This window comes from Canis lupus, chromosome 23 (genome assembly GCF_011100685.1).
Source record: "Canis lupus familiaris isolate Mischka breed German Shepherd chromosome 23, alternate assembly UU_Cfam_GSD_1.0, whole genome shotgun sequence".
NCBI classification, from domain to species: Eukaryota; Metazoa; Chordata; class Mammalia; order Carnivora; family Canidae; genus Canis; species Canis lupus.
This window is the reverse complement of record NC_049244.1, coordinates 38482087-38495419: the sequence shown is the minus strand read 5'-3', so window position 1 is coordinate 38495419 and position 13333 is coordinate 38482087. Positions and strand designations below refer to the sequence as shown.

At 38.1% G+C, this 13333-nt stretch overlaps 1 protein-coding gene across 2 annotated transcripts in view; it reads left to right on the top strand.

The window, feature by feature from the left end:
• Positions 1-13333, top strand: part of GK5 (glycerol kinase 5) — a 70349-nt gene that overhangs the window by 35809 nt on the left and 21207 nt on the right. For both annotated transcript variants that reach the window (XM_038571101.1, XM_038571102.1), the window contains 2 exons: positions 6209-6335; positions 7321-7425. In XM_038571101.1, the coding sequence (XP_038427029.1) occupies positions 6209-6335; positions 7321-7425 (232 nt within the window). The remainder of the gene's footprint in view (positions 1-6208; positions 6336-7320; positions 7426-13333) is intronic.

Here is a 13333-nt window from a genome sequence, read left to right as displayed (position 1 = left end):
GAAGAATAATTGAAGTTTAGTGACAAAATGTTCTTCAGATGAGTTTTGGTCTTTAAAATATTGCTATATGTAATTAAGAAGAGAGGTGCCTGGCTGGCTCAGTCAGTGGAGCATGTGACTCTTGATCTTTGGATTATAAGTTCAAGCCCTATTCAAAATTACTTTTGAGTGTGGAAATTACTTAAAAATAAATTCTTAAATTTGTAGAAATTTACTTAAAATCATAAATTTAATTTCTAGTTAAATTGTGTAGAAATTAAAATCTTAAAAAAAAAAAAAAAGCAAAAACAAAAAACCACAGGCCCAAAATGGCAGCCCAAGTTAATAAGCCAAGACTTGATACCTACTCTAACTGTAGTTTCAACCCCCCAGAAATGTAACCCTTAACCAGTCCACATGGGAATTTTCCATCAGCACTAGGAAATTTACTGATAGACCTTTTCCATTCCCCTTAGGAGGGCAACATTGCCTAAAACAGTGGATTTTTTTTTTTCTAATAATTATCTTTTCCCACTCCCTATCTACCTTTAAAAATCTTTCCTTTTCTGGGACACCTGTGTGGTTTGTTGGTTAAGTGATCAACTCTTGATCTCAGCTCAGGTCTTGATCTTAGGTTCATGAGTGTAAGCCCTGCGTTGGGCTCTGTGGTGAGTGTGGAGCCTACTTTAAAAAAAAAAAAATCTTTCCTTTTCTGTAGCTCTTTGGAGCTCCCTGTACTTGCTAGATGGGATGCTGCCCAATTCATGGATTGATTAATAAAGCCAGTTAGATCTTTAAAATTACTTGCTTCAATTTTTGTCATTTAACAGATTTGGTCGCAGGCAGCAACAAGATCCAAAGTGAACTTCCAACAGCATTTGGGGACAACGAGAAACATGGGCATGGTACCCCACGAACTCTTTGAATTCATGTGTTTCTCGCTGTTCCTGAGGGCTGTGGGTAAGTTCCTTCTTGGTTGTGAGCTTCACTAATTGTTCATTCAAGCTCCCCCAATCTAATTGGCCTTCCTTTACAGCCGAAACTGCCAGATGGTTATGCCCAGAGCTGGCAGTTTTGCCTGGAGCCCAGCTGAGCTGGCAAAAGAGTCTGCCCAGAGCCAAATCCCTGGCCTTTCAGATACAATTCCCCTGGAATTACTGGAAAACTCCAGCAAGATTCCACAAGAGTTGGCAGTGGTGAGCACAGGGCCTTCTCGTGACCAGGACACAGTAATGTCTCTTGGTTGTTGCTGATACATTAAGGTACACATATTTGTCTTATTTTGTGTAGATAAAGGCTATCACTAACAGGGATCTCAGAGGCCAAAAAACTGGAAAAATTGGCGGGCACAGGTTGAGCATTTGAAGGCTGTTAGAGCACTTGCCTCCTCAAGAAAATATAGTAAGTTGATGACAGAATGGGTTAGATTGATACAAGTTCCACCCACCAGCATCAAGAAAACTTCCATACAGTGAGGTAGACTATAAAATGTACAAGATCCCCAACCTAGTGACCCATCCTTTTAAGGTATTAGTTTGGCTCTGAGAAATCCAAAGGCTTAGCTAATGGGGTCCTTAAATTCTGAAGGGTCAAGCATGCCACCTTGCAGCATACCTGCTTATTTTATGTCTAAGAACTATAGTCCTAGAAGTTGTAGATATCTTGCAAAAATGGCAAAATCTTACTAAGTTTGTTTTGTGCCTTGAGGAACTTGGCTCAGTAACTTGTCAGGTTGAGGCCAGACAGAAATATGAGTTGCACCTCATTTGCAAGTAGAATGGCTGGATGGAAATATGGGTTAACTCCATTTGTGCCTAGAATTCTACCAAACTGCCCCAGCCTTCAAGGGATTACAACTAGAAATACAATGGTCGTTATGGGGACCATTCCAATTAGATAAAATCATGTAAGAAGTGCACTTGAAGGCAGGGATTCCCAAATTAAATGGAATAGGGTACCTGTGTTAACTGGCAAGCAGAAGCCTCCAAAAGATTTCAAAATTCCCATGTTGTTCCCTTAAAAGATTCATGGCAGAAGGCTAATTAAAAATCAGAGAGAGAAGAGGTACCCAAAACAAAAGCCTGTTAAGAGTGACGTAACTCTTACTGCGCCCCTCTATCCTCCCTGTAGTACTCATTCTATTAATCCTCTGTCTGAATTGTTTCTCTGCTCAAAAAAAGACTACACAACCATAAACAGAACTCCACCACATTAGTGGCGTTACACACACCCCTGTATTTATTTACCTTCATAGAAGGACTCCCATATAGACCTCTTCTAGAGTTGTTGAAACTGAGGGGTTTTCTGGTAAAATTGCTAGGTTATTCCCTTAAACAGTAAACGAGGAACTCTGGTAGATACTGGAGCCTACAGAGGGGATCCTGGAAAAACTGGGAGAAGCCAGCAAAGGGTGAAAATTCTTACCAGAATCAATTCCTTCCAAATCTCTGTCTGTAGTGCCCAGTCCAGAAAGGAAAAGAAAATTTCAGATCATCCCTTCCTTTCTAAATCCAGACTGTTGGCTGTTGATCCTTTCTCTTCCAGAGATACCTATTGCCTTCTCTTTGTCTTGTTTTGCATAACTGGGCTTGGCTTTCTGCCTGCAGGGGACATACAGGTTTTGGTTCTTTTGGCTATCATTGGGAGTGACTCTAGATCTTGGAAAGGTAGTATCTTTTTAAACTGTCTTTGAGGATTCCTCTTACACCCATGGGGTATTATTCAGTATCACCAGAAATAGTTTAAATTAAGACCTTGTCCCCAGAGGAAAAAGAAACAAACTGAGAATAATGTAGTTAGACAGGTAGATCAACCCATAATATCAGTTAGCTTACAACCCAGTTCTTGGAGGAATTGAAAGCGAGTGTCTTTATCTTGCCGATCTTCATAAAGCTAGAAATGTAGCTCTACAGGCAATTCACAGTTTACCTGGTTCTTCATCAATTCCAAAACTTCCCCTATTTATCTCAAACAGATTGTAAATTAGTGGCTTTAGGAAACCAGAGTCCTTCTTGGAAGAACTTGCATTCTTTCTCTGTCCCTTAAAGTTACACATATAATCATTTCTTTGAAATATAAACACAGCCCACAATCACCAGAGAGAAAAAAAGGGAAAGAAGCCTTTTTTAAAAAAAAATTACTTATTTATTCATGATAGACAGAGAGAGAGAGAGAGAGAGGCAGAGAGGCAGAGACACAGGCAGAGGGAGAAGCAGGCTCCACGCCAGGAGCCCGACTTGGAACTCAATACCGGGACTCAATACCGGGACTCCGGGAACGCGCCCTGGGCCAAAGGCAGGCACTAAACCGCTGAGCTACCCAGGGATCCCCAAGAAGCCTTTTTAAAATACAACCTTCAAAAGGGCTCTTTTCCCAAACTCTAGTACAGATTAATCCCAGGGACAAATATAAGTCTTAAAAATCTCCACAAATATTAGTAACTATAGGGGCTTTATGCACATCTATTTCTCTGTGTTTATATAAATGTGAGATATTTTTTCTACCTCTGGGTGGTATTGCTAAAATTAATTTGTAGAACTCTATTTACTTGGTTTGAAGACAAACGCTGGTAAGGATTAGACATTCTAAAACTCTCAGAAAGAAACTAATCCAAATATTTTCTCAAGTTCACATGATCTGGGAAAATACTTGATGTGAAATCTACTTTAAGGTTGTTGGTTTAATTAAAGTAGACATATCTTGGTGCCTGAATGGCACAGGCTGTTAAGCAACCAACCCTTGGTTTTGGCTCAGATCATGATATCGGAGTTATGGGATCGAACACTGAGCCCTATGTTGGGCTCTGTGCTCTGTGTGGACTCTGCTTGAGATTCTCTCTCCCTGTTCCTCAGCCCCTCCCACTTGTGTGCATGTGCTTGTGTGCACTGTCTATCAAATAAGTAAATATTTTTAAAAATTAAACTAGACATGTCTTTAGGGCTATTAGCATTAACATTTTATTCTGACTTGGTTTACTTAAAGGCAAATAATGTAATGTTATCTGTTACAAAATTTTTTTTTTAATAGCTTGGCAGGGCACACCTGGGGTAGCTCAGTTGGTTGGGCATCCAACTCTTGATTTCAGCTCAGATCATCATCTTGGGGTCATGAGATTGAGCCCCACATCAAGCTCTGTACTCGGTGGAAAGTCTGCTTGAGATTCTCTTTCTCTCCCTCTACCCACCCCCCCGGCCCCCATCTTTCTCAAATAAATAGATAAATCTTAAAAAAAAAAAAAAAAAAAAAACTTGGAAGAGTAACTGACTTTATCTGATGTCTCAAGAAGTTTTTAGGGTAACATAAGTGTAATTATTAAGAACAAGTAAATAGATATAAATAAAATAAAAAATTTAGGTAATCTTTTAAATAGTCTCCCAAATCATTTTGGGAACCTAGCACTTAAAGTTTTGCTAAGTTAGGTTAAGTAATGAATTAAGCTAAATTCATTAAATATCTATATCATTTGTAAATAAGATGGAATACTAAAATATCAGTTACTAAACCTAGGTTTAACTTGTGGTGCCTGGATGGCTTTGGTGGAGCAGGTGATTCTCGATCTTAGGGCTGTAAGTTTGAGCCCCACATTGGGGTAGAGATTACTTAAAAATTTTTTTAAATCTTAAAAAAAAAAAAAAAGAAATAGCTACTTGTAGCTTCTTATTCCAGAACAACTAAAATGTATTTGCATATGTTTGTGCTACATTGGAAAATTAAAAAGACATATGCTTCTAAAAATTATAAAATATATTTATAAATTTGCCAATCTAAAGAATGCCAATTTAACAGACAGTTCCCAATTGCTTAACACTACTAGAAATACACTCCAAATATTGGGAATTATCCTTCTTATAATTATCACAATTCTCTCCCTAGTACATTGTATTCTTTCAAAAGCTTTAAATGCATGTTAACTGCCAAGCACATGATCTCCCCAAGAGTGGAACATGAGAAAAGGAAGAGCCAACATAAAAATTGTAAACCTGAAGTTGTAACCTGTGAATATCACAGAGATCAAGCAAAAAAACCATCGTGACCTGTGAATGCCACACAGAGGATCAATAATAGCTGTGAGAACTCTGGAGTGGTGGTAGAGAATGATACTAATGCTTTAAATTTTGATCGCATCTCTCAGTTAAACTAGAGTCTGATCAAAAGGGAGGAATAAAAAGAAAACCACAGGCTTAAAATGGCAGCTACAAGCCAATAAACCAAGACTCAATAGCTAACCTACCTGTGGTTTCAGCCTCCCAGAAATGTAACCCTTAACCAGTCAACATGGGAATTTCCCAGTAAGCATTAGGAAATTTAATGATAGACCCCATCTGTTCCCCTTAGGAGGGTGACCGTGCCTAAAACAATGGATTTTTTGCTAATAGTTTCCTTTTTTCTCTGCTCTTTCTCTACTTTTAAAAACTTTTCCTTTTCTTTAGCCCTTTGAAGCTCACCTCTGCTAGATGGAATGCCCAATTCATGCATCAATTAATAAAGCCTATTAGGTCTTTAAAATTTACTCTGTTAAACATTGATTCTTAACAAGCTACATACAATTGTTTTAACAAATTGTTTTATTATTTCCTTTAACAAAAGTAATATGATTGGGAATATCCAGTTTTGACCTGTATCTATTTATATTGAGCACACACCTATCACTCTTATTAAAAGAGAAATTTGTGAGGTCATTATTTTGACTAATGAATGAAACTACTTTTAAGTTGAAAAATCTTAGTTTTCGGGAATCCCTGGGTGGCACAGCGGTTTGGCGCCTGCCTTTGGCCCAGGGCGCGATCCTGGAGACCCGGGATCGAGTCCCACGTCGGGCTCCCGGTGCATGGGGCCTGCTTCTCCCTCTGCCTATGTCTCTTCCTCTCTCTCTCTCTCTGTGTGACTATCATAAATAAATAATTAAAAAAAAAATCTTAGTTTTCTTTCTCCACAATTTTTATTCTGACCTTTATTTTTCAGATTTTTCCTGTGATATGACTTAAAAGTCATAAAGTGGGCTGCCTACTAAAAATTCCTGAGGCACATTATTCATTCACAAAATGTTAGTCCTGGAGAAACTTCTCTATCTTGTTGTTCTTTCTAGGGATTTTTTTTTTTTTTTTTTTTAAGGAAAAGGAAAAAAGAAAACAAAATGTTGACCCTTGAGAATATAATATAGGAGACAGTGGAATACAGTAAAATGGGCCACTGTATGACCCAGCCATCTTATATTTGAACATTTTAACAGGTCGCCGATCAGCAATCAGCCATGTTTGGAGAGTGCTGCTTCCACGCAGGAGATGTGAAACTAACCATGGGAACTGGGACATTTTTGGATATTAATACTGGAAATAACCTTCAACATACTATTAGAGGTAAATTGTTAGAATTTATCCTTTTTATTGATAAAATATCATTTCTTTTTATATTTAACTTTTGTAATACTGTTTTCCCTTTTTTTTTTTTCTTCCATTTTTTATTAAGGGTATTCTCTAATGTATTTTTTGCTAGTATTCCAAGAGACAGTTAATTTCCAATTCCCTTTTTTCTTTAAAAGGATAAACAAATGAGACATGTTATTATAGAAAAATTCAGGATTAGGGGCTTTTGGTCAGTTTACCAAATATTTACCTGTAATATCTGTTATATTTGTTTAAAACATCTTTCTAGGCCTCTAAATTTTCTTTTATGTGTTAGCAGTTCTTCTTTTGTGATTTTTTTTTTTTTGATGATAATTCTCAACTAGTGATCCATGCATATTTAATGACAGTTGCCAAGAAATTGGTCTCCCTTATGGAAGACATCCTAGGATGTGTAAACAAAGAAATTTAGAATGTGGAACTATACCCTAAGAGACCTGTGGATTCTAAATCTGGACTATGGTCTCCTAACATGGTTACTAAGAGGTAGATTTTAAAAATCTTTTTCTTACTTTCCATCCTCCCTCAAGCTCTTCCTTTTTCCCTAATTAGGAAAATGAAAGCTAGAAAATTTCATCATTGCATTAGATTGTTTCTATTTAGGAAGCTTCACAGATAAATGCAATAGCATAGATGGCTCTGTGTGTTTCTAGAGACATAGATATACGTATGGCTACTAAAAGCTAATGTTTATTGTTCATATTAAATACCAGGCACTGCACTAAGTTTTTTATGCAGTAATTCAGTTTATTCTCACAGGAGCTTTCGGAAGCCAACTATTTCACAGTTGAGGTGACGGAGGCTAAGAGGTTAGAAACTTGTGAGACCACTGACTTCAGAGCCACTTTGCTATTTTTTAAGATAATCAAACTGTAGATGTCTCTGTAATGAATTATCTATTTATTACATTTGACTTATTTTGTTTCTTTTTTTCTTTAAGGCTTTTATCCACTAATTGGGTGGAAGATTGGCCAAGAAGTTGTATGCTTAGCTGAAAGCAATGCAGGAGACACTGGGACTATCATAAAATGGGCTCAAGAATTAGGTAAATCTTCTTTAAAACAGATTTCATAGAACAGACTTAAAGAATTCAAGAATGTCATAGGACTATTGACGAGTAGAGAATGAGTGGATTGTTCAAATGAGACTTAAGAACTATGATTAAAAAAAATAGGATATTATTTTTATGACACTGGGATGGTAAAAGGCTAAGCCTTAAGGCCAGATACCATAAAGAAAAAAAAAAAAGACAGTAAATTTAAATATATGAATTATTAGAATGTGTAAGGAGAGATGGTATAAGCAAAGTTAAAAGTCAAATTGGTAAGACCAATTTGTAGCATACACCAAAAAAATTAATAAAGATGACTAAAGAATGAACCAGGAGATCTCTGGGTGGCTCAGTGGTTTAGTGCCTGCCTTTGGCCCAGGGTGTCATCCTGGAGTCCTGGGATCGAATCCCGCATTGGGCTCCCTGCATGGAGCCTGCTTCTCCCTCTGCCTGTGTCTGCCTCTGTGTGTGTGTGTGTGTGTGTCTCTCTTATGAATAAATAAAATCTTTAAAAAAAGATTAACCAAGTACAGAAGTACAACTATCATAAATAACTACTAAAAAATGCTACTCAGAGGCTCCTGGCTGCTCAGCTGGAAGGGCATTTGACTCTTGATCTCAGGGTCACTAGTCCAAGCCCCACATTGGGTGTAGATATTATTAAAAGAAATAAATAAGTAAACTTAAATAAAATACTATTCATTGGGCACTTGGGTGGCTCAGTCACTTAAGCATCTGCCCTCAGCTAAGGCCATCATCCCAGAGTCCTGGGATCGAGTCCTGCGTTGGGCTCCATGCTGGGCAGGGAACCTCCTTTTCCCTCTCCCTCTCCCACTTTACTCTCTCCCTCTCTTGCTCTCAAATAAATAAATTAAATCTTAAAAAAAAATAATTAGGGATCCCTGGGTGGCGCAGCGGTTTGGCGCCTGCCTTTGGCCCAGGGCGTGATCCTGGAGACCCGGGATCGAATCCCATGTCGGGCTCCCGATGCATGGAGCCTGCTTCTCCCTCTGCCTGTGTCTCTGCCTCTCTCTCTCTCACTGTGTGCCTATCATAAATTAAAAAAAAAAAAAAAAAAAAAAAAAACTTAAAAAAAAATAATTAAAAATGAAAAAAATGCTGTTCAAATTCAACAATTAAAGAAATACACATCTAAAAAATGATGTCACCTGTCATTGACATTTGGGTTATTTTCACTTTTTGGCTATTGTAAATAATGAACAGCCTGTATATATTATATAGCCATATTTAATGCAGAAGGTGTGAAATATTATATACCAAAGATTAACAGTGGGTATCTCTAAAAAAAAAAAAAAAAACAGTGGGGTATCTCTGATGATAAAATTATGGAGCAGGCTATGGTTTTCTACTTTGCTAATTTGAACTAAGCTGATTTGTTTAAAGACAGAGCTAAATTTTTTGGCAGTAAACATAGGAGGAAAATGCCAATCTTTCTTTCTTTTTCTCTTTCTCCATGAGTCTGCACACACAAAAAAGTTTATTTCAAAATTTTCTGTTACCTCCTTAAAGTCTCTTGTTTTTTTTCTTTTTTTAGATTTATTTATTTATTTATTCAGAGAGAGTGTAAGAGTGAGAGCTTGAGAAGGGGGAGGGGCAGAGGGGGAGAGAGAGAGAGAGAATCTTAAGCAGAATCCCTGCTGAGCATGGAGCCCAACAAAATGCTTGATCTCAGGACAGGACCCTGAGATCATGACCTGAGCTGAAATCAACGGTTGGAGGCCCAACTGATTCAGCCACCCAGGTGCCCCAAAAGTTTCTTCTTTAAATGTACTTCTTTTCTTTCCTTTTCTTTTTTTATTTTTTACTTTATTTATTTATTTTTAAATATTTTATTTATTTATTTATTCATGACAGACACAGAGAGAGAGGCAGAGACACAGGCAGAGGGAGAAGCAGGCCCCATCCATGCAGGGAGCCCAATGTGGGACTTGGTCCCGGGTCTCCAGGATCACACCCTGGGCTGAAGGTGGCGCTAAACTGCTGGGCCACCGGGGCTGCCCTGTTTTGTTTTTTTTTAATATTTTATTTATTTATTCATGAGAGATGCAGGAGAGAGGCAGAGACACAGGCAGAGGGAGAAGCAGGCTCCATGCAGGGAGCCCACTTAACCACTGGGCTAACTGCGGCATTAACACTTAACTGCTGAGCCACTCAGGCATTCCAAATGTATTTCTTTTATTTTTGGACATCTATCTTGATTATCAGAAATAGAAAATTATATATTTCTTCTCTTTATACCTTCTATTAATTTTACTTCCTTCCCAGAAGATGCAAAAAAAAAAGCAGAATAATTTCACATTCATCAGTTAAAAAAATCATTCTAGAGTTCTGTGTGGCATTATGTGCTCATTCTCCATAGGAATCTTTGTTTTGCTGGATTGAGGCTCATTCACCGTGATTCTCAAATGATGAAAGCTCTTTTCTGGGAGATGGGGCTAAATGGTCCTACCTAGAAAAAAGAGAAAAGTGGTGTGATTTCTGGTGGAGGCACAAGCTCTCCTAAGGGCCAGTCGCATATCTGGCAAGAAAATGGGACTATTGTCCTAACTGGAGGGAGAGAGAATTCAGAGTTGAGTTATTTACTTTAAAATTTTAGTCATTGGTAAAGCTAAACCTTATTGTATGTATCTGTCTGAAATTCACACAAAAAAAGTTGACATTTATTTGAATATATATCACTTTAATGGGTATACTGAGAAAAATGAATTATGTTTAGGAGAAACACAGTGTGTAAGAGCCTAATAGCCCTGGAATTTCCTTGAATGTGTAAGCTGAGACTGTATCTTTGTGTGGCGTCCTGAGCTTGTTCCAATCTGAATGATGGCTTCCTTCCACTTGTTTTAGTGGATTGAATACTTCAGGCTCAGGTATAAAAGCTGTTTAAAACAAGTTTCATCTTGATTTTTGGATCTGTTTTCTAAGTCTTTTTCACACAGCCCAATTCTTCCTTTTTTTCCCCTTTAGCCCTCTATGTTAATTCAACATTTGGGTTCCCACAGGATCATCTCTTCTTTTTAATTGATCCATTTCTGCTCCCCTCCACTCTTTGTTCTATTTTGCTGTCTTAATCTTAATAAATATTTTTTTATGTCTTCTAGCTTTTATTGAGTTAACAAGTAACTGAGTGCTCACCGTGTGCCTGGAACTGTACATGTGAGGGGACACAAATGAATAACACAGACACCTGCTGCTCTCATGGCATTTATAGTCTAGCAGGAAAGACATGTTTTAAATGAAAAGCTGAAAAATATATATATATATATATATATTAGTGTTAAGTCCCAGGAAGGAGAAGTAGTAGTAGGATCAATGATCCCTTTTTAAAGGGAGAGCTTGGGATCCCTGGGTGGCGCAGCGGTTTGGCGCCTGCCTTTGGCCCAGGGCGCGATCCTGGAGACCTAGGATCGAATCCCACATCAGGCTCCCGGTGCATGGAGCCTGCTTCTCCCTCTGCCTGTGTCTCTGCCTCTCTCTCTCTCTCTGTGACTATCATAAATTAAAAAAAAAAAAAAAAAAAAAAAAAAAAAAAATTAAAAAAAAAAAAATAAATAAAGGGAGAGCTTTGTCTAGTCTGGAGAATCAAGAGGCTTCTTTCAAGAATGATGTTGGCTAAAAAAAAAAAAAATAAGAATGATGTTGGCTATTCCCTGAAGGGATAACAACTAGTGGTTGCACCTGGGTGGCTCAGTTGGTTAAGCATTGGACTCTTGATTTCCACTCAGGTCCTGATCTCATGTTGGGCTCCGTGCTTAGTAGGGAGTCTTCTGGAGATTTTCTCCCTCTCCCTCTGCCCCTTGCCCTGCTTGCTCTCTCTCTAAAATAAAAAAATAAAAATAAATCTTAAAAAGAAAGAAAAGAAAAAAGAGTGGTTTTATAGGTGAGAGAAGCAAGTTAAATTAGGAGGCAGTCCAAGTAAGGAGGAATAGTGAGGGAGGCCCCAAGCAGGGAGAAGCATGACCTATTTAAGGGACTAAAAGAATGCCCTATTTCTTCTCTGCAGTTCAGGCAGTTGACATCTCTGTTGTCCTCCAGTAACACAGGTCAGGGAACATTTTTTCCCTAGCAATATCACTTTTAATTGCTACGTGTCACATCTGCTTGCTCCATGCAATCCCCATGAGACTTCCCCATACACATGTAAAATTACCCAGGACTCTTGTTTACTAGAAATAAGGAAACTGATTCCTCTCAGGGTATCTTCCCAAGAGAGAAAGTATCCCTCATTAGAAGGGATGAGATAAACATTTTCTCATTATATGAACTAGTTCTAGGTGGTGGTGAACCACATACATGTTACTGCTGGTGAACAGGATCTTAGTTCATGGTCCCAGATCCCTCTCTTCTTGTTGGGGAAGAGAAGTATGGGTTATCACTGAAGCTCAAGTAGATCCCAGTATGAATGAATCCTTAAATTCTCAAGTAGACAGTGCAGACCCAGGGTCTTGTAGAGGCCACCTGAGTGTTATTGGTGAAAATACTAGAGGCTGCTAAAGACGCTTGGATGTTTGGGGCTCCTGGGTGGCTCAGTTGGTTTAGCATGGTCTCTTGATTTCAGTTAGGTCATGATCTCAGGGTTGTAAGATCAAGCCCCGAGTCAGGCTCCTTGCTGGGTGTAGAGGTTACTTAAGATTCTCTATTTCCTTCTTCCTCTGCCCCTCCCACATCATGCCCCTCCCCTGCCCCCACTCTCTCGCTGTCTCTTTAAAAAAAAAAAAAAAAAGATGCTCTGGATTTTCTCTATGGATCCAGCCTGCTGAGTCAGGAGAAAATCCCCATAGAATGTAGAGAAGAAGGCTGGCCTGGCCAATCCCTGGGAGAGCTTGCCAACAGTGGACATCAATACTGTTTGGTCTGAAATGCTCCTCTTCCAGCCTTAGAGAGGGAGGCCTAATCTTTCTCATATTTCCAGAAACCAGAGAGCCAAGGTTCACTCCTCTACCTCTCTCATTGCCTGAAAACCCCATAAGCCTGATCTGAAAGGAAGCACAATGTAAGAACATACAGCTCCCTGAAGGCAGGTATAATAGAAGAAACTGAAGATTAAAATAACACCAACAAAAGTTAAACTTGAAGGGTTGAAAGAAAATATTACAAAGAAATGTTTGGAAAACATCCAGAGTTTTGAAGAACAAAACCTTGATATGTAAAACATAAAATAGTGCTAAAAATCCAAATAAGAATCATAAAGAATTTAAAAACAAAAAAGAAAAATAGAAGATAAAACTGAGGTAAGAGATACAGAGGAGAGATTAGAGAAAAAAATATGTGAACAGTAGTCTCTTTGCTGGCATATGAAAATGTAATTATGGTAATGGAGTTACAAAAATGTAAACATTGAAGCAAAAAATTGAAAATAAATTTCCTTGAACAGAAGAAAGACCTTGGTTTTCAGACTGAAATAGCTTAGTTAAAAAAAAAAAAAAGAAGAGATACAAACTAAGACAGTCATGTGTGTGAATTATCTGATTTCCAAGAATAAAGAAAAGCTTCAAGATAGTTTATGTATGAAGAAATAAATACTTAGAGTGGCATGGAAGTTAATTGTAAAATTTGGAAAGTGGAACAACATGTACATATAGAGAAAAAAGAACAATGAGCCAATATCTTGGTGCTTGGCTAAGCTATCATTCATATTAAGTGGAAAAGGGACACTTCCTGGCTGTGCAGTATGTGTTTTCTGAGGAAATTACCCAAGGAGATACTCCAGCCAAAAAGAAATAGATCAAAGATTTCAACATGGAGAACGCAAAGTGTGTAACTAAGATGTTTTTCAAAAAAGAGTTTTTATTTTTCCCTCCTGTAGCAGGCCAGACTTTGTTCTATTTTATTTGAACCGTTCTTGTACGGGGAGATCCTTGGGTGGCTGAGCGGTTTAGCGCTC